This window comes from Scyliorhinus torazame, chromosome 19 (assembly GCF_047496885.1).
Source record: "Scyliorhinus torazame isolate Kashiwa2021f chromosome 19, sScyTor2.1, whole genome shotgun sequence".
Taxonomy (NCBI): Eukaryota; Metazoa; Chordata; class Chondrichthyes; order Carcharhiniformes; family Scyliorhinidae; genus Scyliorhinus; species Scyliorhinus torazame.
Window position 1 is genome coordinate 15859329 of NC_092725.1, and position 22517 is coordinate 15881845.

Consider the following 22517-nt stretch of genomic DNA (forward strand, 5'->3'; position numbering starts at 1 on the left):
TTGTGGTCTGGTTAGACCTCACTGGGAGCACTGTGTACAGTTCTGGTCTGGTTAGACCACACTGGGAGCGCTGTGTACAGTTCTGGTCTGGTTAGACCACACTGGGAGCACAGTGTATAGTTCTGGTCTGGTTAGACCACACTGGGAGCGCTGTGTACAGTTCTGGTCTGGTTAGACCACACTGGGAGCACTGTGTACAGTTCTGGTCTGGTTAGACCACACTGGGTGCGCTGTGTACAATTCTGGTTGGGTTGGCCACACTGGGAGCACTGTGTACAGTTCTGGTCTGGTTAGACCACAGTGGGAGCACTGTGTACCGTTCTGGTATGGTTATACAACACTGGGAGCACTGTGTACAGCTCTGGTCTGGTTAGACCACACTGGGAGCACTGTGAACAGTTCTGGTCTGGTTACAACACACTGGGAGCACTGTGTACAGTTCTGGTCTGGTTAGACCACACTGGGAGCGCTGTGTACAGTTCTGGTCTGGTTAGACCACACTGGGAGCACTGTGTACAGTTCTGGTCTGGTTAGACCACACTGGGAGTGCTGTGTACAGCTCTGGTCTGGTTAGACCACACTGGGAGCGCTGTGTACAGTTCTGGTCTGGTTAGACCACACTGGGAGCACTGTGTACAGTTCTGGTCTGGTTAGACCACACTGGGAGCACTGTGTACAGTTCTGGTCTGGTTAGACCACACTGGGAGCGCTGTGTACAGCTCTGGTCTGGTTAGACCACACTGGGAGCACTGTGAACAGTTCTGGTCTGGTTACACCACACTGAGAGCTCTGTGTACAGCTCTGATCTGGTTAGACCACACGGGGAGCACTGTGTACAGTTCTGGTCTGGTTACACTACACTGGGAGATCTGTGTACAGCTCTGGTCTGGTTAGACCACACGGGGAGCACGGTGTACAGTTCTGGTTGGTTAGACCACACTGGGAGCTCTGTGTACAGTTCTGGTCTGGTTAGACCACATTCGAAACACTGTGTACAGTTCTGGGCTGGTTAGACCACACTGGGAGCACAGTGTAAAGTTCTGGTCTGGTTAGACCACATTTGGAGCACTCAGTCCCACAGTCTGTGGGCTCCCCGGGTAATCAGATCCTCATGTACCTGGGTGCTGGAGTCCCCTAGTCTGGCGGACACTCGGTCATGGAAGGCCTGGTCTCTCAGGAGGGTCAGCGGTGTGCTCAGCTGGAGAGCTGAAGGGTCGGTCGCTTCAATTAGCTGCTCCCATTCTTCATCACTGTCCAACTCCTTAAGGACAAAATCCAGTCACAAGATTAAACTCCATTTTCACAACATACAAAACAGAAATACTGTCAGCGTTTCGATCAATGCACCTATCAATGAGAAAATTTCCCCCATCAGGACCCCTATTAAAGAAGCGGGACTCCCCCAACAGGGACCACGTTTAAAGTGGGAGTGTCTCCCTGCCCGGGACCCTGTTTAAAGAAGGACAATCTCCATCAGTGACCCTGTTTAAAGAGTGAGTCTCTCCATCAGGGACAGTGTTTAAAGAGGGAGTCTCTCCGTCAGGGACAGTGTTTAAAGAGAGAGTCTCTCTGTCAGGGACAGTGTTTAAAGAGGGAGTCTCTCTGTCAGGGACAGTGTTTAAAGAGGGAGTCCCTCTGTCAGCGACAGTGTTTAAAGAGGGAGTCTCTCCATCAGGGACCTTGTTTAAAGAGGGAGTCTCTCCGCCAGGGACACTGTATAAAGAGGGAGTGTCTCCTTCAGGGACCCTGTTTAAAGAGGGAGTCTCTCCGTCAGGGACCCTGTATAAAGAGGGAGTCTCTCCGTCAGGGACCCTGTTTAAAGAGGGAGTCTCTACGTCAGGGACCCTGATTAAAGAGGGTGTCACTCCATCAGGGACAGTGTTTAAAGAGGGAGTCTCTCCGTCGTGGACAGTGTTTAAAGAGGGAGTCTCTCTGTCAGGGACAGTGTTTAAAGAGGGAGTCTCTCCGTCAGGGACAGTGTTTAAAGAGGGAATCGTTCCGTCAGGGGCAGTGTTTAAAGAGGGAGCCCCTCCGTCAGGGACCGTGTTCAAAGAGGGTGTCTCTCTGTCAGGGACCCTGTTTAAAGAGGGAGTCTCTCCGTCAGGGCCCCTGTTTAAAGAGGGAGTCTCTCTGTCAGGGACCCTGTTTAAAGAGGGAGTCTCTCCGTCAGGGACAGTGTTGAAAGAGGGCGTCTCCCTGTCAGGGACGTTGTTTAAAGAGGGAGTCTCTCCGTCAGGGACCCTGTTTAAAGAGAGAGTCTCTCCGTCAGGGACCCTCTTTAAAGAGGGAGTCTCTCTGTCAGGGACGTTGTTTAAAGAGGGAGTCTCTCCGTCTGGGACCTTGTTTAAAGAGGGAGTCTCTCCGTCAGGGACCGTGTTCAAAGAGTGAGTCTCTCCATCAGAGACAGTGTTTAAAGAGGGAGTCTCTCCGTCAGGGTCAGTGTTTAAAGAGAGAGTCTCTCTGTCAGCGATAGTGTTTAAAGAGGGAGTCTCTCCATCAGGGACCCTGTATAAAGAGGGAGTCTCTCTGTCAGGGACAGTGTTTAAAGAGGGAGTCTCTCTGTCAGGGACAGTGTTTAAAGAGGGAGTCTCTCTGTCAGGGACAGTGTTTAAAGAGGGAGTCTCTCTGTCAGAGACAGTGTTTAAAGAGGGAGTCTCTCCATCAGGGACCTTGTTTAAAGAGGGAGTCTCTCCGTCAAGGACACTGTATAAAGAGGGAGTCTCTCCTTCAGGGAGCCTGTTTAAAGAGGGAGTCTCTCCGTCAGGGACCCTGTATAAAGAGGGAGTCTCTCCGTCGGGGACCCTGTTTAAAGAGGGAGTCTCTCCGTCGGGGACAGTGTTTAAAGAGGGAGTTGTTCCGTCAGGGACCGTGTTTATAGAGGGTGTCTCTCTGTCAGGGACCCTGTTTAAAGAGGGAGTCTCTCCGTCAGGGACCCTGTTCAAAGAGGAAGTCTCTCTGTCAGGGACAGTGTTTAAAGAGGGGTTTTTTCAGTCAGGGACCCTGTTTAAAGAGGGAGTCTCTGTGTCAGGGACAGTGTTTAAAGAGGGTGTCTCTCCGTCAGGGACCCTGTTCAAAGAGGGAGTCTCTCTGTCAGGGACCCTGTTCAAAGAGGGAGTCTCTCTGTCAGGGACAGTGTTTAAAGAGGGAGTCTCTCCGTCGGGGACAGTGTTTAAAGAGGGAGTCTCTCTGTCAGGGACAGTGTTAAAGAGGGAGTCTCTCCGTCAGGGACAGTGTTTAAAGAGGGAGTCGTTCCGTCAGGGGCAGTGTTTAAAGAGGGAGTCCCTCCGTCAGGGACCGTGTTCAAAGAGGGAGTCTCTCTGTCAGGGACCCTGTTTAAAGAGGGAGTCTCTCCGTCAGGGACAGTGTTGAAAGAGGGCGTCTCCCTGTCAGGGACGTTGTTTAAAGAGGGAGTCTCTCCGTCAGGGACCCTGTTTAAAGAGAGAGTCTCTCCGTCAGGGACCCTCTTTAAAGAGGGAGTCTCTCTGTCAGGGACATTGTTTAAAGAGGGAGTCTCTCCGTCTGGGACCTTGTTTAAAGAGGGAGTCTTTCCGTCAGGGACCGTGTTCAAAGAGGGAGTTTCTCTGTCAGGGACCCTGTTTAAAGAGGGAGTCTCTCTGTCAGGGACCCTGTTTAAAGAGGGAGTCTCGCCGTCAGGGACAGTGTTGAAAGAGGGCGTCTCCCTGTCAGGGACGTTGTTTAAAGAGGGAGTCTCTCCGTCAGGGACCCTGTTTAAAGAGAGAGTCTCTCCGTCAGGGACCCTGTATAAAGAGGGAGTCTCTCTGTCAGGGACAGTGTTTAAAGAGAGAGTCTCTCCGTCAGGGACCCTGTTTAAAGACAGTCTCTCCGTCAGGGACCCTGTTTAAAGAGGGAGTCTCTCCGTCAGGGACCCTGTTTAAAGAGGGAGTCTCTCGGTCAGGGACCCTGTTTAAAGAGGGAGTCTCTCCGTCAGGGACCCTGTTTAAAGAGGGAGTCTCTCCGTCAGGGACAGTGTTTAAAGAGGGAGTCTCTCCGTGAGGGACAGTGTTTAAAGAGGGAGACTCTCCGTCATGGACCCTGTTTAAAGAGGGAGTCTCTCCGTCAGGGACACTGTTTAAAGAGGGAGTCTCCCCGTCAAAGACAGTGTTTAACGAGGGAGTCTCTCCGTCAGGGACCCTGTTTAAGGAGAGAGTCTCTCCGTCAGGGACCCTGTTTAAAGAGGGAGTCTATCCGTCAGGGACCCTGTTTAAAGAGCGTGTCTCTCCGTCAGGGACCCCGTTTAAAGAGGAACTCTCTCCGTCAGGGACCCTGTTTAAAGAGGGAGTCTCTCTGTCAGGGACAGTGTTTAAAGAGGGAGTCTCTCTGTCAGGGGCAGTGTTTAAAGAGGGAGTCTCTCTGTCAGGGGCAGTGTTTAAAGAGGGAGTCTCTCTGTCAGTGACAGTGTTTAAAGAGGGAGTCTCTCCGTCAGGGTCCCTGTTTAAAGAGGTAATCTCTCTGTCAGGAACGTTGTTTAAAGAGGGAGTCTCTCCGTCAGGCACAGTGTTTAAAGAGGGACTCTCTCCGTCAGGGACAGTGTTTAAGGAGGGAGTCTCTCCATTAGGGACCCTGTTTAAAGAGGGAGTCTCTCTGTCAGGGACCCTGTTTAAAGAGGGAGTCTCTCCGTCAGGGTCCTTGTATAACGCGGGAGTCTCTCCGTCAGGGACCCTGTTTAAAGAGGGAGTCTCTCCGTCAGGGACCCTGTTTAAAGAGAAACTCTCTCCGTCAGGGACCCTGTTTAAAGAGGGAGTCTCTCCGTCAGGGACAGTGTTTAAAGAGGGAGTCTCTCCGTCAGGGACAGTGTTTAAAGAGGGCGTCTCCCTGTCAGGGACGTTGTTCAAAGAGGGAGTCTCTCCGTCAGGGACCCTGTTTAAAGAGAGAGTCTCTCCGTCAGGGACCCTGTTTAAAGAGGGAGTCTGTCTGTCAGGGACAGTGTTTAAAGAGAGAGTCTCTCCGTCAGGGACCCTGTTTAAAGAGAGTCTCTCCGTCAGGGACCCTGTTTAAAGAGGGAGTCTCTCCGTCAGGGACCCTGTTTAAAGAGGGAGTCTCTCCGTCAGGGACCCTGTTTAAAGAGGGAGTCTCTCCGTCAGGGACCCTGTTTAAAGAGGGAGTCTCTCCGTCAGGGACAGTGTTTAAATAGGGAGTCTCTCCGTAAGGGACCCTGTTTAAAGAGGGAGTCTCTCTGTCAGAGACAGTGTTTAAAGGGGGAGTCACTCTGTCAGAGACAGTGTTTAAAGAGGGAGCCTCTCTGTCAGGGACGGTGTTTAAAGAGGGAGTCTCTCTGTCAGGGACCCTGTTTAAAGAGAGAATCTCTCCGTCAGGGACCCTGTTTAAAGAGGAACTCTCTCCGTCAGGGACCCTGTTTAAAGAGGGAGTCTCTCCGTCAGGGACCCTGTATAAAGAGGGAGTCTCTCCCTCAGGAACCTGTTTAAAGAGGGAGTCTCTCTGTCAGGGACGTTGTTTAAAGAGGGAGTCTCTCCGTCAGGGACCTTGTATAACGAGGGAGTCTCTCCGTCAGGGACCCTGTATAAAGAGGGAGTCTCTCCGTCAGGGATCCTGTTTAAAGAGGGAGTCTCTCCGTTAGGGACCCTGTTTAAAGAGGGAGTCTCTCCGTCGGGGACAGTGTTTAAAGAGGGAGTCTCTCCGTCGGGGACAGTGTTTAAAGAGGGAGTTGTTCCGTCAGGGACCGTGTTTAAAGAGGGTGTCTCTCTGTCAGGGACCCTGTTTAAAGAGGGAGTCTCTCCGTCAGGGACCCTGTTCAAAGAGGAAGTCTCTCTGTCAGGGACAGTGTTTAAAGAGGGGTTTTTTCAGTCAGGGACAGTGTTTAAAGAGTGAGTCTCTGTGTCAGGGACAGTGTTTAAAGAGGGTGTCTCTCCGTCAGGGACCCTGTTCAAAGAGGGAGTCTCTCCGTCAGGGACCCTGTTCAAAGAGGGAGTCTCTCTGTCAGGGACAGTGTTTAAAGAGGGAGTCTCTCTGTCAGGGACAGTGTTTAAAGAGGGAGTCCCTCCGTCAGGGACCCTGTTTAAAGAGAGAGTCTCTCCGTCAGGGACCCTGTTTAAAGAGGGAGTCTCTCCGTCGGGGACCCTGTTTAAAGAGGAACTCTCTCCGTCAGGGACCCTGTTTAAAGAGGGAGTCTCTCCATCAGGGACGCTGTATAAAGAGGGAGTCTCTCTGTCAGGGACCCTGTTTAAAGAGGGAGTCACTCCGTCGGGGACAGTGTTTAAAGAGGGAGTCTCTCCGTCGGGGACAGTGTTTAAAGAGGGAGTCTCTCTGTCAGGGACAGTGTTAAAGAGGGAGTCTCTCTGTCAGGGACAGTGTTAAAGAGGGAGTCTCTCCGTCAGGGACAGTGTTTAAAGAGGGAGTCGTTCCGTCAGGGGCAGTGTTTAAAGAGGGAGTCCCTCCGTCAGGGACCGTGTTCAAAGAGGGAGTCTCTCTGTCAGGGACCCTGTTTAAAGAGGGAGTCTCTCCGTCAGGGACAGTGTTGAAAGAGGGCGTCTCCCTGTCAGGGACAGTGTTTAAAGAGGGAGTCTCTCTGTCAGCGACAGTGTTTAAAGAGGGAGTCTCTCCATCAGGGACCTTGTTTAAAGAGGGAGTCTCTCCGTCAAGGACACTGTATAAAGAGGGAGTCTCTCCTTCAGGGAGCCTGTTTAAAGAGGGAGTCTCTCCGTCAGGGACCCTGTTTAAAGAGGGAGTCTCTCCGTCGGGGACCCTGTTTAAAGAGGGAGTCTCTGCGTCGGGGACAGTGTTTAAAGAGGGAGTTGTTCCGTCAGGGACCGTGTTTAAAGAGGGTGTCTCTCTGTCAGGGACCCTGTTTAAAGAGGGAGTCTCTCCGTCAGGGACCCTGTTCAAAGAGGAAGTCTCTCTGACAGGGACAGTGTTTAAAGAGGGGTTTTTTCAGTCAGGGACCCTGTTTAAAGAGGGAGTCTCTGTGTCAGGGACAGTGTTTAAAGAGGGTGTCTCTCCGTCAGGGACCCTGTTCAAAGAGGGAGTCTCTCTGTCAGGGACCCTGTTCAAAGAGGGAGTCTCTCTGTCAGGGACAGTGTTTAAAGAGGGAGTCTCTCTGTCAGGGACAGTGTTTAAAGAGGGAGTCCCTCCGTCAGGGACCCTGTTTAAAGAGAGAGTCTCTCCGTCAGGGACCCTGTTTAAAGAGGGAGTCTCTCCGTCGGGGACCCTGTTTAAAGAGGAACTCTCTCCGTCAGGGACCCTGTTGAAAGAGGGAGTCTCTCCATCAGGAACCCTGTATAAAGAGGGAGTCTCTCCGTCAGGGACAGTGTTTAAAGAGGGAGTCGTTCCGTCAGGGGCAGTGTTTAAAGAGGGAGTCCCTCCGTCAGGGACCGTGTTCAAAGAGGGAGTCTCTCTGTCAGGGACCCTGTTTAAAGAGGGAGTCTCTCCGTCAGGGACAGTGTTGAAAGAGGGCGTCTCCCTGTCAGGGACGTTGTTTAAAGAGGGAGTCTCTCCGTCAGGGACCCTGTTTAAAGAGAGAGTCTCTCCGTCAGGGACCCTCTTTAAAGAGGGAGTCTCTCTGTCAGGGACGTTGTTTAAAGAGGGAGTCTCTCCGTCAGGGACCCTGTTTAAAGAGGGAGTCACTCCGTCGGGGACAGTGTTTAAAGAGGGAGTCTCTCCGTCGGGGACAGTGTTTAAAGAGGGAGTCTCTCTGTCAGGGACAGTGTTAAAGAGGGAGTCTCTCCGTCAGGGACAGTGTTTAAAGAGGGAGTCGTTCCGTCAGGGGCAGTGTTTAAAGAGGGAGTCCCTCCGTCAGGGACCGTGTTCAAAGAGGGAGTCTCTCCGTCAGGGACAGTGTTGAAAGAGGGCGTCTCCCTGTCAGGGACGTTGTTTAAAGAGGGAGTCTCTCCGTCAGGGACCCTGTTTAAAGAGAGAGTCTCTCCGTCAGGGACCCTCTTTAAAGAGGGAGTCTCTCTGTCAGGGACGTTGTTTAAAGAGGGAGTCTCTCCGTCTGGGACCTTGTTTAAAGAGGGAGTCTTTCCGTCAGGGACCGTGTTCAAAGAGGGAGTTTCTCCGACAGGGACCCTGTTTAAAGAGGGAGTCTCGCCGTCAGGGACAGTGTTGAAAGAGGGAGTCTCTCCGTCAGGGACCCTGTTTAAAGAGAGAGTCTCTCCGTCAGGGACCCTGTATAAAGAGGGAGTCTCTCTGTCAGGGACAGTGTTTAAAGAGAGAGTCTCTCCGTCAGGGACCCTGTTTAAAGAGAGTCTCTCCGTCAGGGACCCTGTTTAAAGAGGGAGTCTCTCCGTCAGGGACCCTGTTTAAAGAGGGAGTCTCTCCGTCAGGGACCCTGTTTAAAGAGGGAGTCTCTCCGTCAGGGACCCTGTTTAAAGAGGGAGTCTCTCCGTCAGGGACAGTGTTTAAAGAGGGAGTCTCTCCGTGAGGGACAGTGTTTAAAGAGGGAGACTCTCCGTCATGGACCCTGTTTAAAGAGGGAGTCTCTCCGTCAGGGACACTGTTTAAAGAGGGAGTCTCCCCGTCAAAGACAGTGTTTAACGATGGAGTCTCTCCGTCAGGGACCCTGTTTACGGAGAGAGTCTCTCCGTCAGGGACCCTGTTTAAAGAGGGAGTCTCTCCGTCAGGGACCCTGTTTAAAGAGCGAGTCTCTCCGTCAGGGACCCCGTTTAAAGAGGAACTCTCTCCGTCAGGGACCCTGTTTAAAGAGGGAGTCTCTCTGTCAGGGACAGTGTTTAAAGAGGGAGTCTCTCTGTCAGGGGCAGTGTTTAAAGAGGGAGTCTCTCTGTCAGGGGCAGTGTTTAAAGAGGGAGTCTCTCTGTCAGTGACAGTGTTTAAAGAGGGAGTCTCTCCGTCAGGGTCCCTGTTTAAAGAGGTAATCTCTCTGTCAGGGACGTGGTTTAAAGAGGGAGTCTCTCCGTCAGGCACAGTGTTTAAAGAGGGACTCTCTCCGTCAGGGACAGTGTTTAAGGAGGGAGTCTCTCCATTAGGGACCCTGTTTAAAGAGGGAGTCTCTCTGTCAGGGACCCTGTTTAAAGAGGGAGTCTCTCCGTCATGGTCCTTGTATAACGCGGGAGTCTCTCCGTCAGGGACCCTGTTTAAAGAGGGAGTCTCTCCGTCAGGGACCCTGTTTAAAGAGAAACTCTCTCCGTCAGGGACCCAGTTTATAGAGGGAGTCTCTCCGTCAGGGACAGTGTTTAAAGAGGGAGTCTCTCCGTCAGGGACAGTGTTTAAAGAGGGCGTCTCCCTGTCAGGGACGTTGTTCAAAGAGGGAGTCTCTCCGGCAGGGACCCTGTTTAAAGAGAGAGTCTCTCCGTCAGGGACCCTGTTTAAAGAGGGAGTCTCTCTGTCAGGGACAGGGTTTAAAGAGAGAGTCTCTCCGTCAGGGACCCTGTTTAAAGAGAGTCTCTCCGTCAGGGACCCTGTTTAAAGAGGGAGTCTCTCCGTCAGGGACCCTGTTTAAAGAGGGAGTCTGTCCGTCAGGGACCCTGTTTAAAGAGGGAGTCTCTCCGTCAGGGACCCTGTTTAAAGAGGGAGTCTCTCCGTCAGGGACAGTGTTTAAATAGGGAGTCTCTCCGTAAGGGACAGTGTTTAAACAGGGAGTCTCTCCGTCAGGGACCCTGTTTAAAGAGGGAGTCTCTCTGTCAGAGACAGTGTTTAAAGGGGGAGTCACTCTGTCAGGGACGGTGTTTAAAGAGGGAGTCTCTCTGTCAGGGACAGTGTTTAAAGAGGGAGTCTCTCTGTCAGGGACCCTGTTTAAAGAGAGAATCTCTCCGTCAGGGACCCTGTTTAAAGAGGAACTCTCTCCGTCAGGGACCCTGTTTAAAGAGGGAGTCACTCCGTCAGGGACTCTGTATAAAGAGGGAGTCTCTCCCTCAGGAACCTGTTTAAAGAGGGAGTCTCTCTGTCAGGGACGTTGTTTAAAGAGGGAGTCTCTCCGTCTGGGACCTTGTTTAAAGAGGGAGTCTTTCCGTCAGGGACCGTGTTCAAAGAGGGAGTTTCTCCGTCAGGGACCCTGTTTAAAGAGGGAGTCTCGCCGTCAGGGACAGTGTTGAAAGAGGGAGTCTCTCCGTCAGGGACCCTGTTTAAAGAGAGAGTCTCTCCGTCAGGGACCCTGTATAAAGAGGGAGTCTCTCTGTCAGGGACAGTGTTTAAAGAGAGAGTCTCTCCGTCAGGGACCCTGTTTAAAGAGAGTCTCTCCGTCAGGGACCCTGTTTAAAGAGGGAGTCTCTCCGTCAGGGACCCTGTTTAAAGAGGGAGTCTCTCCGTCAGGGACCCTGTTTAAAGAGGGAGTCTCTCCGTCAGGGACCCTGTTTAAAGAGGGAGTCTCTCCGTCAGGGACAGTGTTTAAAGAGGGAGTCTCTCCGTGAGGGACAGTGTTTAAAGAGGGAGACTCTCCGTCATGGACCCTGTTTAAAGAGGGAGTCTCTCCGTCAGGGACACTGTTTAAAGAGGGAGTCTCCCCGTCAAAGACAGTGTTTAACGATGGAGTCTCTCCGTCAGGGACCCTGTTTACGGAGAGAGTCTCTCCGTCAGGGACCCTGTTTAAAGAGGGAGTCTCTCCGTCAGGGACCCTGTTTAAAGAGCGAGTCTCTCCGTCAGGGACCCCGTTTAAAGAGGAACTCTCTCCGTCAGGGACCCTGTTTAAAGAGGGAGTCTCTCTGTCAGGGACAGTGTTTAAAGAGGGAGTCTCTCTGTCAGGGGCAGTGTTTAAAGAGGGAGTCTCTCTGTCAGGGGCAGTGTTTAAAGAGGGAGTCTCTCTGTCAGTGACAGTGTTTAAAGAGGGAGTCTCTCCGTCAGGGTCCCTGTTTAAAGAGGTAATCTCTCTGTCAGGGACGTGGTTTAAAGAGGGAGTCTCTCCGTCAGGCACAGTGTTTAAAGAGGGACTCTCTCCGTCAGGGACAGTGTTTAAGGAGGGAGTCTCTCCATTAGGGACCCTGTTTAAAGAGGGAGTCTCTCTGTCAGGGACCCTGTTTAAAGAGGGAGTCTCTCCGTCATGGTCCTTGTATAACGCGGGAGTCTCTCCGTCAGGGACCCTGTTTAAAGAGGGAGTCTCTCCGTCAGGGACCCTGTTTAAAGAGAAACTCTCTCCGTCAGGGACCCAGTTTATTGAGGGAGTCTCTCCGTCAGGGACAGTGTTTAAAGAGGGAGTCTCTCCGTCAGGGACAGTGTTTAAAGAGGGCGTCTCCCTGTCAGGGACGTTGTTCAAAGAGGGAGTCTCTCCGTCAGGGACCCTGTTTAAAGAGAGAGTCTCTCCGTCAGGGACCCTGTTTAAAGAGGGAGTCTCTCTGTCAGGGACAGGGTTTAAAGAGAGAGTCTCTCCGTCAGGGACCCTGTTTAAAGAGAGTCTCTCCGTCAGGGACCCTGTTTAAAGAGGGAGTCTCTCCGTCAGGGACCCTGTTTAAAGAGGGAGTCTGTCCGTCAGGGACCCTGTTTAAAGAGGGAGTCTCTCCGTCAGGGACCCTGTTTAAAGAGGGAGTCTCTCCGTCAGGGACAGTGTTTAAATAGGGAGTCTCTCCGTAAGGGACAGTGTTTAAACAGGGAGTCTCTCCGTCAGGGACCCTGTTTAAAGAGGGAGTCTCTCTGTCAGAGACAGTGTTTAAAGGGGGAGTCACTCTGTCAGGGACGGTGTTTAAAGAGGGAGTCTCTCTGTCAGGGACAGTGTTTAAAGAGGGAGTCTCTCTGTCAGGGACCCTGTTTAAAGAGAGAATCTCTCCGTCAGGGACCCTGTTTAAAGAGGAACTCTCTCCGTCAGGGACCCTGTTTAAAGAGGGAGTCACTCCGTCAGGGACTCTGTATAAAGAGGGAGTGTCTCCCTCAGGAACCTGTTTAAAGAGGGAGTCTCTCTGTCAGGGACGTTGTTTAAAGAGGGAGTCTCTCCGTCAGGGACCTTGTATAACGAGGGAGTCTCTCCGTCAGGGACCCTGTATAAAGAGGGAGTCTCTCCGTCAGGGATCCTGTTTAAAGAGGGAGTCTCTCCGTTAGGGACCCTGTTTAAAGAGGGAGTCTCTCCGTGAGGGACAGTGTTTAAAGAGGGAGACTCTCCGTCATGGACCCTGTTTAAAGAGGGAGTCTCTCCGTCAGGGACACTGTTTAAAGAGGGAGTCTCCCCGTCAAAGACAGTGTTTAACGAGGGAGTCTCTCCGTCAGGGACCCTGTTTAAGGAGAGAGTCTCTCCGTCAGGGACCCTGTTTAAAGAGGGAGTCTCTCCGTCAGGGACCCTGTTTAAAGAGCGAGTCTCTCCGTCAGGGACCCCGTTTAAAGAGGAACTCTCTCCGTCAGGGACCCTGTTTAAAGAGGGAGTCTCTCTGTCAGGGACAGTGTTTAAAGAGGGAGTCTCTCTGTCAGGGGCAGTGTTTAAAGAGGGAGTCTCTCTGTCAGGGGCAGTGTTTAAAGAGGGAGTCTCTCTGTCAGTGACAGTGTTTAAAGAGGGAGTCTCTCCGTCAGGGTCCCTGTTTAAAGAGGTAATCTCTCTGTCAGGGACGTTGTTTAAAGAGGGAGTCTCTCCGTCAGGCACAGTGTTTAAAGAGGGACTCTCTCCGTCAGGGACAGTGTTTAAGGAGGGAGTCTCTCCATTAGGGACCCTGTTTAAAGAGGGAGTCTCTCTGTCAGGGACCCTGTTTAAAGAGGGAGTCTCTCCGTCAGGGTCCTTGTATAACGGGGGAGTCTCTCCGTCAGGGACCCTGTTTAAAGAGGGAGTCTCTCCGTCAGGGACCCTGTTTAAAGAGGGAGTCTCTCCGTCAGGGACCCTGTTTAATGAGAAACTCTCTCCGTCAGGGACCCTGTTTAAAGAGGGAGTCTCTCCGTCAGGGACAGTGTTTAAAGAGGGAGTCTCTCCGTCAGGGACCCTGTTTAAAGAGGGCGTCTCCCTGTCAGGGACGTTGTTCAAAGAGGGAGTCTCTCCGTCAGGGACCCTGTTTAAAGAGAAACTCTCTCCGTCAGGGACCCTGTTTAAAGAGGGAGTCTCTCCGTCAGGGACAGTGTTTAAAGAGGGAGTCTCTCCGTCAGGGACAGTGTTTAAAGAGGGCGTCTCCCTGTCAGGGACGTTGTTCAAAGAGGGAGTCTCTCCGTCAGGGACCCTGTTTAAAGAGAGAGTCTCTCCGTCAGGGACCCTGTTTAAAGAGGGAGTTTCTCTGTCAGGGACGTTGTTTAAAGAGGGAGTCTCTCAGTCTGGGACCTTGTTTAAAGAGGGAGTCTTTCCGTCAGGGACCGTGTTCAAAGAGGGATTTTCTCCGTCAGGGACCCTGTTTAAAGAGGGAGTCACTCTGTCAGGGACCCTGTTTAAAGAGGGAGTCTCGCCGTCAGGGACAGTGTTGAAAGAGGGCGTCTCCCTGTCAGGGACGTTGTTTAAAGAGGGAGTCTCTCCGTCAGGGACCCTGTTTAAAGAGAGAGTCTCTCTGTCAGGGACCCTGTTTAAAGAGGGAGTCTCTCTGTCAGGGACAGTGTTTAAAGAGGGAGTCTCTCTGTCAGGGACAGTGTTTAAAGAGGGAGTCTCTCTGTCAGGGACCCTGTTTAAAGAGGGAGTCTCTCTGTCAGGGACAGTGTTTAAAGAGGGAGTCTCTCTGTCAGGGACCCTGTTTAAAGAGGGAGTCTCTCTGTCAGGGACAGTGTTTAAAGAGAGAGTCTCTCCGTCAGGGACCCTGTTTAAAGAGAGTCTCTCCGTCAGGGACCCTGTTTAAAGAGGGAGTCTCTCCGTCAGGGACCCTGTTTAAAGAGTGAGTCTCTCCGTCAGGGACAGTGTTTAAAGAGGGAGTCTCTCCGTGAGGGACAGTGTTTAAAGAGGGAGACTCTCCGTCATGGACCCTGTTTAAAGAGGGAGTCTCTCCATCAGGGACCCTGTTTAAAGAGGGAGTCTCTCCGTCAGGGACACTGTTTAAAGAGGGAGTCTCCCCGTCAAAGACAGTGTTTAACGAGGGAGTCTCTCCGTCAGGGACCCTGTTTAAGGAGAGAGTCTCTCCGTCAGGGACCCTGTTTAAAGAGGGAGTCTCTCCGTCAGGGACCCTGTTTAAAGAGCGAGTCTCTCCGTCAGGGACCCCGTTTAAAGAGGAACTCTCTCCGTCAGGGACCCTGTTTAAAGAGGGAGTCTCTCTGTCAGGGACAGTGTTTAAAGAGGGAGTCTCTCTGTCAGGGGCAGTGTTTAAAGAGGGAGTCTCTCTGTCAGGGGCAGTGTTTAAAGAGGGAGTCTCTCTGTCAGTGACAGTGTTTAAAGAGGGAGTCTCTCCGTCAGGGTCCCTGTTTAAAGAGGTAATCTCTCTGTCAGGGACGTTGTTTAAAGAGGGAGTCTCTCCGTCAGGCACAGTGTTTAAAGAGGTACTCTCTCCGTCAGGGACAGTGTTTAAGGAGGGAGTCTCTCCATTAGGGACCCTGTTTAAAGAGGGAGTCTCTCTGTCAGGGACCCTGTTTAAAGAGGGAGTCTCTCCGTCAGGGTCCTTGTTTAAAGAGGGAGTCTCTCCGTCAGGGACCCTGTTTAAAGAGAAACTCTCTCCTTCAGGGACCCTGTTTATAGAGGAAGTCTCTCCGTCAGGGACAGTGTTTAAAGAGGGAGTCTCTCCGTCAGGGACAGTGTTTAAAGAGGGCGTCTCCCTGTCAGGGACGTTGTTCAAAGAGGGAGTCTCTCCGTCAGGGACCCTGTTTAAAGAGAGAGTCTCTCCGTCAGGGACCCTGTTTAAAGAGGGAGTCTCTCTGTCAGGGACAGTGTTTAAAGAGAGAGTCTCTCCGTCAGGGACCCTGTTTAAAGAGAGTCTCTCCGTCAGGGACCCTGTTTAAAGAGGGAGTCTCTCCGTCAGGGACCCTGTTTAAAGAGGGAGTCTCTCCGTCAGGGACCCTGTTTAAAGAGGGAGTCTCTCCGTCAGGGACCCTGTTTAAAGAGGGAGTCTCTCCGTCAGGGACAGTGTTTAAATAGGGAGTCTCTCCGTAAGGGACAGTGTTTAAACAGGGAGTCTTTCCGTTAGGGACCCTGTTTAAAGAGGGAGTCTCTCTGTCAGAGACAGTGTTTAAAGGGGGAGTCACTCTGTCAGGGACGGTGTTTAAAGAGGGAGTCTCTCTGTCAGGGACAGTGTTTAAAGAGGGAGTCTCTCTGTCAGGGACCCTGTTTAAAGAGAGAATCTCTCCGTCAGGGACCCTGTTTAAAGAGGAACTCTCTCCGTCAGGGACCCTGTTTAAAGAGGGAGTCTCTCCGTCAGGGACTCTGTATAAAGAGGGAGTCTCTCCCTCAGGAACCTGTTTAAAGAGGGAGTCTCTCTGTCAGGGACGTTGTTTAAAGAGGGAGTCTCTCCGTCAGGGACCTTGTATAACGAGGGAGTCTCTCCGTCAGGGACCCTGTATAAAGAGGGAGTCTCTCCGTCAGGGATCCTGTTTAAAGAGGGAGTCTCTCCGTTAGGGACCCTGTTTAAAGAGGGAGTCTCTCCGTGAGGGACAGTGTTTAAAGAGGGAGACTCTCCGTCATGGACCCTGTTTAAAGAGGGAGTCTCTCCGTCAGGGACACTGTTTAAAGAGGGAGTCTCCCCGTCAAAGACAGTGTTTAACGAGGGAGTCTCTCCGTCAGGGACCCTGTTTAAGGAGAGAGTCTCTCCGTCAGGGACCCTGTTTAAAGAGGGAGTCTCTCCGTCAGGGACCCTGTTTAAAGAGCGAGTCTCTCCGTCGGGGACCCCGTTTAAAGAGGAACTCTCTCCGTCAGGGACCCTGTTTAAAGAGGGAGTCTCTCTGTCAGGGACAGTGTTTAAAGAGGGAGTCTCTCTGTCAGGGGCAGTGTTTAAAGAGGGAGTCTCTCTGTCAGGGGCAGTGTTTAAAGAGGGAGTCTCTCTGTCAGTGACAGTGTTTAAAGAGGGAGTCTCTCCGTCAGGGTCCCTGTTTAAAGAGGTAATCTCTCTGTCAGGGACGTTGTTTAAAGAGGGAGTCTCTCCGTCAGGCACAGTGTTTAAAGAGGGACTCTCTCCGTCAGGGACAGTGTTTAAGGAGGGAGTCTCTCCATTAGGGACCCTGTTTAAAGAGGGAGTCTCTCTGTCAGGGACCCTGTTTAAAGAGGGAGTCTCTCCGTCAGGGTCCTTGTATAACGCGGGAGTCTCTCCGTCAGGGACCCTGTTTATAGAGGGAGTCTCTCCGTCAGGGACCCTGTTTAAAGAGGGAGTCTCTCCGTCAGGGACCCTGTTTAAAGAGAAACTCTCTCCGTCAGGGACCCTGTTTATAGAGGGAGTCTCTCCGTCAGGGACAGTGTTTAAAGAGGGAGTCTCTCCGTCAGGGACAGTGTTTAAAGAGGGCGTCTCCCTGTCAGGGACGTTGTTCAAAGAGGGAGTCTCTCCGTCAGGGACCCTGTTTAAAGAGAGAGTCTCTCCGTCAGGGACCCTGTTTAAAGAGGGAGTCTCTCCGTCAGGGACCCTGTTTAAAGAGGGAGTCTCTCCGTCAGGGACCCTGTTTAAAGAGGGAGTCTCTCCGTCAGGGACAGTGTTTAAAGAGGGAGTCTCTCCGTGAGGGACAGTGTTTAAAGAGGGAGACTCTCCGTCATGGACCCTGTTTAAAGAGGGAGTCTCTCCGTCAGGGACACTGTTTAAAGAGGGAGTCTCCCCGTCAAAGACAGTGTTTAACGATGGAGTCTCTCCGTCAGGGACCCTGTTTACGGAGAGAGTCTCTCCGTCAGGGACCCTGTTTAAAGAGCGAGTCTCTCCGTCAGGGACCCCGTTTAAAGAGGAACTCTCTCCGTCAGGGACCCTGTTTAAAGAGGGAGTCTCTCTGTCAGGGACAGTGTTTAAAGAGGGAGTCTCTCTGTCAGGGGCAGTGTTTAAAGAGGGAGTCTCTCTGTCAGGGGCAGTGTTTAAAGAGGGAGTCTCTCTGTCAGTGACAGTGTTTAAAGAGGGAGTCTCTCCGTCAGGGTCCCTGTTTAAAGAGGTAATCTCTCTGTCAGGGACGTGGTTTAAAGAGGGAGTCTCTCCGTCAGGCACAGTGTTTAAAGAGGGACTCTCTCCGTCAGGGACAGTGTTTAAGGAGGGAGTCTCTCCATTAGGGACCCTGTTTAAAGAGGGAGTCTCTCTGTCAGGGACACTGTTTAAAGAGGGAGTCTCTCCGTCATGGTCCTTGTATAACGCGGGAGTCTCTCCGTCAGGGACCCTGTTTAAAGAGGGAGTCTCTCCGTCAGGGACCCTGTTTAAAGAGAAACTCTCTCCGTCAGGGACCCAGTTTATTGAGGGAGTCTCTCCGTCAGGGACAGTGTTTAAAGAGGGAGTCTCTCCGTCAGGGACAGTGTTTAAAGAGGGCGTCTCCCTGTCAGGGACGTTGTTCAAAGAGGGAGTCTCTCCGTCAGGGACCCTGTTTAAAGAGAGAGTCTCTCCGTCAGGGACCCTGTTTAAAGAGGGAGTCTCTCTGTCAGGGACAGGGTTTAAAGAGAGAGTCTCTCCGTCAGGGACCCTGTTTAAAGAGAGTCTCTCCGTCAGGGACCCTGTTTAAAGAGGGAGTCTCTCCGTCAGGGACCCTGTTTAAAGAGGGAGTCTGTCCGTCAGGGACCCTGTTTAAAGAGGGAGTCTCTCCGTCAGGGACCCTGTTTAAAGAGGGAGTCTCTCCGTCAGGGACAGTGTTTAAATAGGGAGTCTCTCCGTAAGGGACAGTGTTGAAAGAGGGCGTCTCCCTGTCAGGGACGTTGTTTAAAGAGGGAGTCTCTCCGTCAGGGACCCTGTTTAAAGAGAGAGTCTCTCCGTCAGGGACCCTCTTTAAAGAGGGAGTCTCTCTGTCAGGGACGTTGTTTAAAGAGGGAGTCTCTCCGTCAGGGACCCTGTTTAAAGAGGGAGTCACTCCGTCGGGGACAGTGTTTAAAGAGGGAGTCTCTCCGTCGGGGACAGTGTTTAAAGAGGGAGTCTCTCTGTCAGGGACAGTGTTAAAGAGGGAGTCTCTCCGTCAGGGACAGTGTTTAAAGAGGGAGTCGTTCCGTCAGGGGCAGTGTTTAAAGAGGGAGTCCCTCCGTCAGGGACCGTGTTCAAAGAGGGAGTCTCTCCGTCAGGGACAGTGTTGAAAGAGGGCGTCTCCCTGTCAGGGACGTTGTTTAAAGAGGGAGTCTCTCCGTCAGGGACCCTGTTTAAAGAGAGAGTCTCTCCGTCAGGGACCCTCTTTAAAGAGGGAGTCTCTCTGTCAGGGACGTTGTTTAAAGAGGGAGTCTCTCCGTCTGGGACCTTGTTTAAAGAGGGAGTCTTTCTGTCAGGGACCGTGTTCAAAGAGGGAGTTTCTCCGACAGGGACCCTGTTTAAAGAGGGAGTCTCGCCGTCAGGGACAGTGTTGAAAGAGGGAGTCTCTCCGTCAGGGACCCTGTTTAAAGAGAGAGTCTCTCCGTCAGGGACCCTGTATAAAGAGGGAGTCTCTCTGTCAGGGACAGTGTTTAAAGAGAGAGTCTCTCCGTCAGGGACCCTGTTTAAAGAGAGTCTCTCCGTCAGGGACCCTGTTTAAAGAGGGAGTCTCTCCGTCAGGGACCCTGTTTAAAGAGGGAGTCTCTCCGTCAGGGACCCTGTTTAAAGAGGGAGTCTCTCCGTCAGGGACCCTGTTTAAAGAGGGAGTCTCTCCGTCAGGGACAGTGTTTAAAGAGGGAGTCTCTCCGTGAGGGACAGTGTTTAAAGAGGGAGACTCTCCGTCATGGACCCTGTTTAAAGAGGGAGTCTCTCCGTCAGGGACACTGTTTAAAGAGGGAGTCTCCCCGTCAAAGACAGTGTTTAACGATGGAGTCTCTCCGTCAGGGACCCTGTTTACGGAGAGAGTCTCTCCGTCAGGGACCCTGTTTAAAGAGGGAGTCTCTCCGTCAGGGACCCTGTTTAAAGAGCGAGTCTCTCCGTCAGGGACCCCGTTTAAAGAGGAACTCTCTCCGTCAGGGACCCTGTTTAAAGAGGGAGTCTCTCTGTCAGGGACAGTGTTTAAAGAGGGAGTCTCTCTGTCAGGGGCAGTGTTTAAAGAGGGAGTCTCTCTGTCAGGGGCAGTGTTTAAAGAGGGAGTCTCTCTGTCAGTGACAGTGTTTAAAGAGGGAGTCTCTCCGTCAGGGTCCCTGTTTAAAGAGGTAATCTCTCTGTCAGGGACGTGGTTTAAAGAGGGAGTCTCTCCGTCAGGCACAGTGTTTAAAGAGGGACTCTCTCCGTCAGGGACAGTGTTTAAGGAGGGAGTCTCTCCATTAGGGACCCTGTTTAAAGAGGGAGTCTCTCTGTCAGGGACCCTGTTTAAAGAGGGAGTCTCTCCGTCATGGTCCTTGTATAACGCGGGAGTCTCTCCGTCAGGGACCCTGTTTAAAGAGGGAGTCTCTCCGTCAGGGACCCTGTTTAAAGAGAAACTCTCTCCGTCAGGGACCCAGTTTATAGAGGGAGTCTCTCCGTCAGGGACAGTGTTTAAAGAGGGAGTCTCTCCGTCAGGGACAGTGTTTAAAGAGGGCGTCTCCCTGTCAGGGACGTTGTTCAAAGAGGGAGTCTCTCCGTCAGGGACCCTGTTTAAAGAGAGAGTCTCTCCGTCAGGGACCCTGTTTAAAGAGGGAGTCTCTCTGTCAGGGACAGGGTTTAAAGAGAGAGTCTCTCCGTCAGGGACCCTGTTTAAAGAGAGTCTCTCCGTCAGGGACCCTGTTTAAAGAGGGAGTCTCTCCGTCAGGGACCCTGTTTAAAGAGGGAGTCTGTCCGTCAGGGACCCTGTTTAAAGAGGGAGTCTCTCCGTCAGGGACCCTGTTTAAAGAGGGAGTCTCTCCGTCAGGGACAGTGTTTAAATAGGGAGTCTCTCCGTAAGGGACAGTGTTTAAACAGGGAGTCTCTCCGTCAGGGACCCTGTTTAAAGAGGGAGTCTCTCTGTCAGAGACAGTGTTTAAAGGGGGAGTCACTCTGTCAGGGACGGTGTTTAAAGAGGGAGTCTCTCTGTCAGGGACAGTGTTTAAAGAGGGAGTCTCTCTGTCAGGGACCCTGTTTAAAGAGAGAATCTCTCCGTCAGGGACCCTGTTTAAAGAGGAACTCTCTCCGTCAGGGACCCTGTTTAAAGAGGGAGTCACTCCGTCAGGGACTCTGTATAAAGAGGGAGTCTCTCCCTCAGGAACCTGTTTAAAGAGGGAGTCTCTCTGTCAGGGACGTTGTTTAAAGAGGGAGTCTCTCCGTCTGGGACCTTGTTTAAAGAGGGAGTCTTTCCGTCAGGGACCGTGTTCAAAGAGGGAGTTTCTCCGTCAGGGACCCTGTTTAAAGAGGGAGTCTCGCCGTCAGGGACAGTGTTGAAAGAGGGAGTCTCTCCGTCAGGGACCCTGTTTAAAGAGAGAGTCTCTCCGTCAGGGACCCTGTATAAAGAGGGAGTCTCTCTGTCAGGGACAGTGTTTAAAGAGAGAGTCTCTCCGTCAGGGACCCTGTTTAAAGAGAGTCTCTCCGTCAGGGACCCTGTTTAAAGAGGGAGTCTCTCCGTCAGGGACCCTGTTTAAAGAGGGAGTCTCTCCGTCAGGGACCCTGTTTAAAGAGGGAGTCTCTCCGTCAGGGACCCTGTTTAAAGAGGGAGTCTCTCCGTCAGGGACAGTGTTTAAAGAGGGAGTCTCTCCGTGAGGGACAGTGTTTAAAGAGGGAGACTCTCCGTCATGGACCCTGTTTAAAGAGGGAGTCTCTCCGTCAGGGACACTGTTTAAAGAGGGAGTCTCCCCGTCAAAGACAGTGTTTAACGATGGAGTCTCTCCGTCAGGGACCCTGTTTACGGAGAGAGTCTCTCCGTCAGGGACCCTGTTTAAAGAGGGAGTCTCTCCGTCAGGGACCCTGTTTAAAGAGCGAGTCTCTCCGTCAGGGACCCCGTTTAAAGAGGAACTCTCTCCGTCAGGGACCCTGTTTAAAGAGGGAGTCTCTCTGTCAGGGACAGTGTTTAAAGAGGGAGTCTCTCTGTCAGGGGCAGTGTTTAAAGAGGGAGTCTCTCTGTCAGGGGCAGTGTTTAAAGAGGGAGTCTCTCTGTCAGTGACAGTGTTTAAAGAGGGAGTCTCTCCGTCAGGGTCCCTGTTTAAAGAGGTAATCTCTCTGTCAGGGACGTGGTTTAAAGAGGGAGTCTCTCCGTCAGGCACAGTGTTTAAAGAGGGACTCTCTCCGTCAGGGACAGTGTTTAAGGAGGGAGTCTCTCCATTAGGGACCCTGTTTAAAGAGGGAGTCTCTCTGTCAGGGACCCTGTTTAAAGAGGGAGTCTCTCCGTCATGGTCCTTGTATAACGCGGGAGTCTCTCCGTCAGGGACCCTGTTTAAAGAGGGAGTCTCTCCGTCAGGGACCCTGTTTAAAGAGAAACTCTCTCCGTCAGGGACCCAGTTTATTGAGGGAGTCTCTCCGTCAGGGACAGTGTTTAAAGAGGGAGTCTCTCCGTCAGGGACAGTGTTTAAAGAGGGCGTCTCCCTGTCAGGGACGTTGTTCAAAGAGGGAGTCTCTCCGTCAGGGACCCTGTTTAAAGAGAGAGTCTCTCCGTCAGGGACCCTGTTTAAAGAGGGAGTCTCTCTGTCAGGGACAGGGTTTAAAGAGAGAGTCTCTCCGTCAGGGACCCTGTTTAAAGAGAGTCTCTCCGTCAGGGACCCTGTTTAAAGAGGGAGTCTCTCCGTCAGGGACCCTGTTTAAAGAGGGAGTCTGTCCGTCAGGGACCCTGTTTAAAGAGGGAGTCTCTCCGTCAGGGACCCTGTTTAAAGAGGGAGTCTCTCCGTCAGGGACAGTGTTTAAATAGGGAGTCTCTCCGTAAGGGACAGTGTTTAAACAGGGAGTCTCTCCGTCAGGGACCCTGTTTAAAGAGGGAGTCTCTCTGTCAGAGACAGTGTTTAAAGGGGGAGTCACTCTGTCAGGGACGGTGTTAAAAGAGGGAGTCTCTCTGTCAGGGACAGTGTTTAAAGAGGGAGTCTCTCTGTCAGGGACCCTGTTTAAAGAGAGAATCTCTCCGTCAGGGACCCTGTTTAAAGAGGAACTCTCTCCGTCAGGGACCCTGTTTAAAGAGGGAGTCACTCCGTCAGGGACTCTGTATAAAGAGGGAGTGTCTCCCTCAGGAACCTGTTTAAAGAGGGAGTCTCTCTGTCAGGGACGTTGTTTAAAGAGGGAGTCTCTCCGTCAGGGACCTTGTATAACGAGGGAGTCTCTCCGTCAGGGACCCTGTATAAAGAGGGAGTCTCTCCGTCAGGGATCCTGTTTAAAGAGGGAGTCTCTCCGTTAGGGACCCTGTTTAAAGAGGGAGTCTCTCCGTGAGGGACAGTGTTTAAAGAGGGAGACTCTCCGTCATGGACCCTGTTTAAAGAGGGAGTCTCTCCGTCAGGGACACTGTTTAAAGAGGGAGTCTCCCCGTCAAAGACAGTGTTTAACGAGGGAGTCTCTCCGTCAGGGACCCTGTTTAAGGAGAGAGTCTCTCCGTCAGGGACCCTGTTTAAAGAGGGAGTCTCTCCGTCAGGGACCCTGTTTAAAGAGCGAGTCTCTCCGTCAGGGACCCCGTTTAAAGAGGAACTCTCTCCGTCAGGGACCCTGTTTAAAGAGGGAGTCTCTCTGTCAGGGACAGTGTTTAAAGAGGGAGTCTCTCTGTCAGGGGCAGTGTTTAAAGAGGGAGTCTCTCTGTCAGGGGCAGTGTTTAAAGAGGGAGTC

General features: G+C 52.1%; 1 protein-coding gene across 1 annotated transcript in view; it reads right to left on the bottom strand.

Moving 5' to 3' along the window:
* Positions 1 to 22517, bottom strand: part of stk36 (serine/threonine kinase 36 (fused homolog, Drosophila)) — a 232024-nt gene that overhangs the window by 45606 nt on the left and 163901 nt on the right. Inside the window, exon 10 of the mRNA XM_072485425.1 lies at positions 1118 to 1261. Within this exon, the coding sequence (XP_072341526.1) occupies positions 1118 to 1261 (144 nt within the window). The remainder of the gene's footprint in view (positions 1 to 1117; positions 1262 to 22517) is intronic.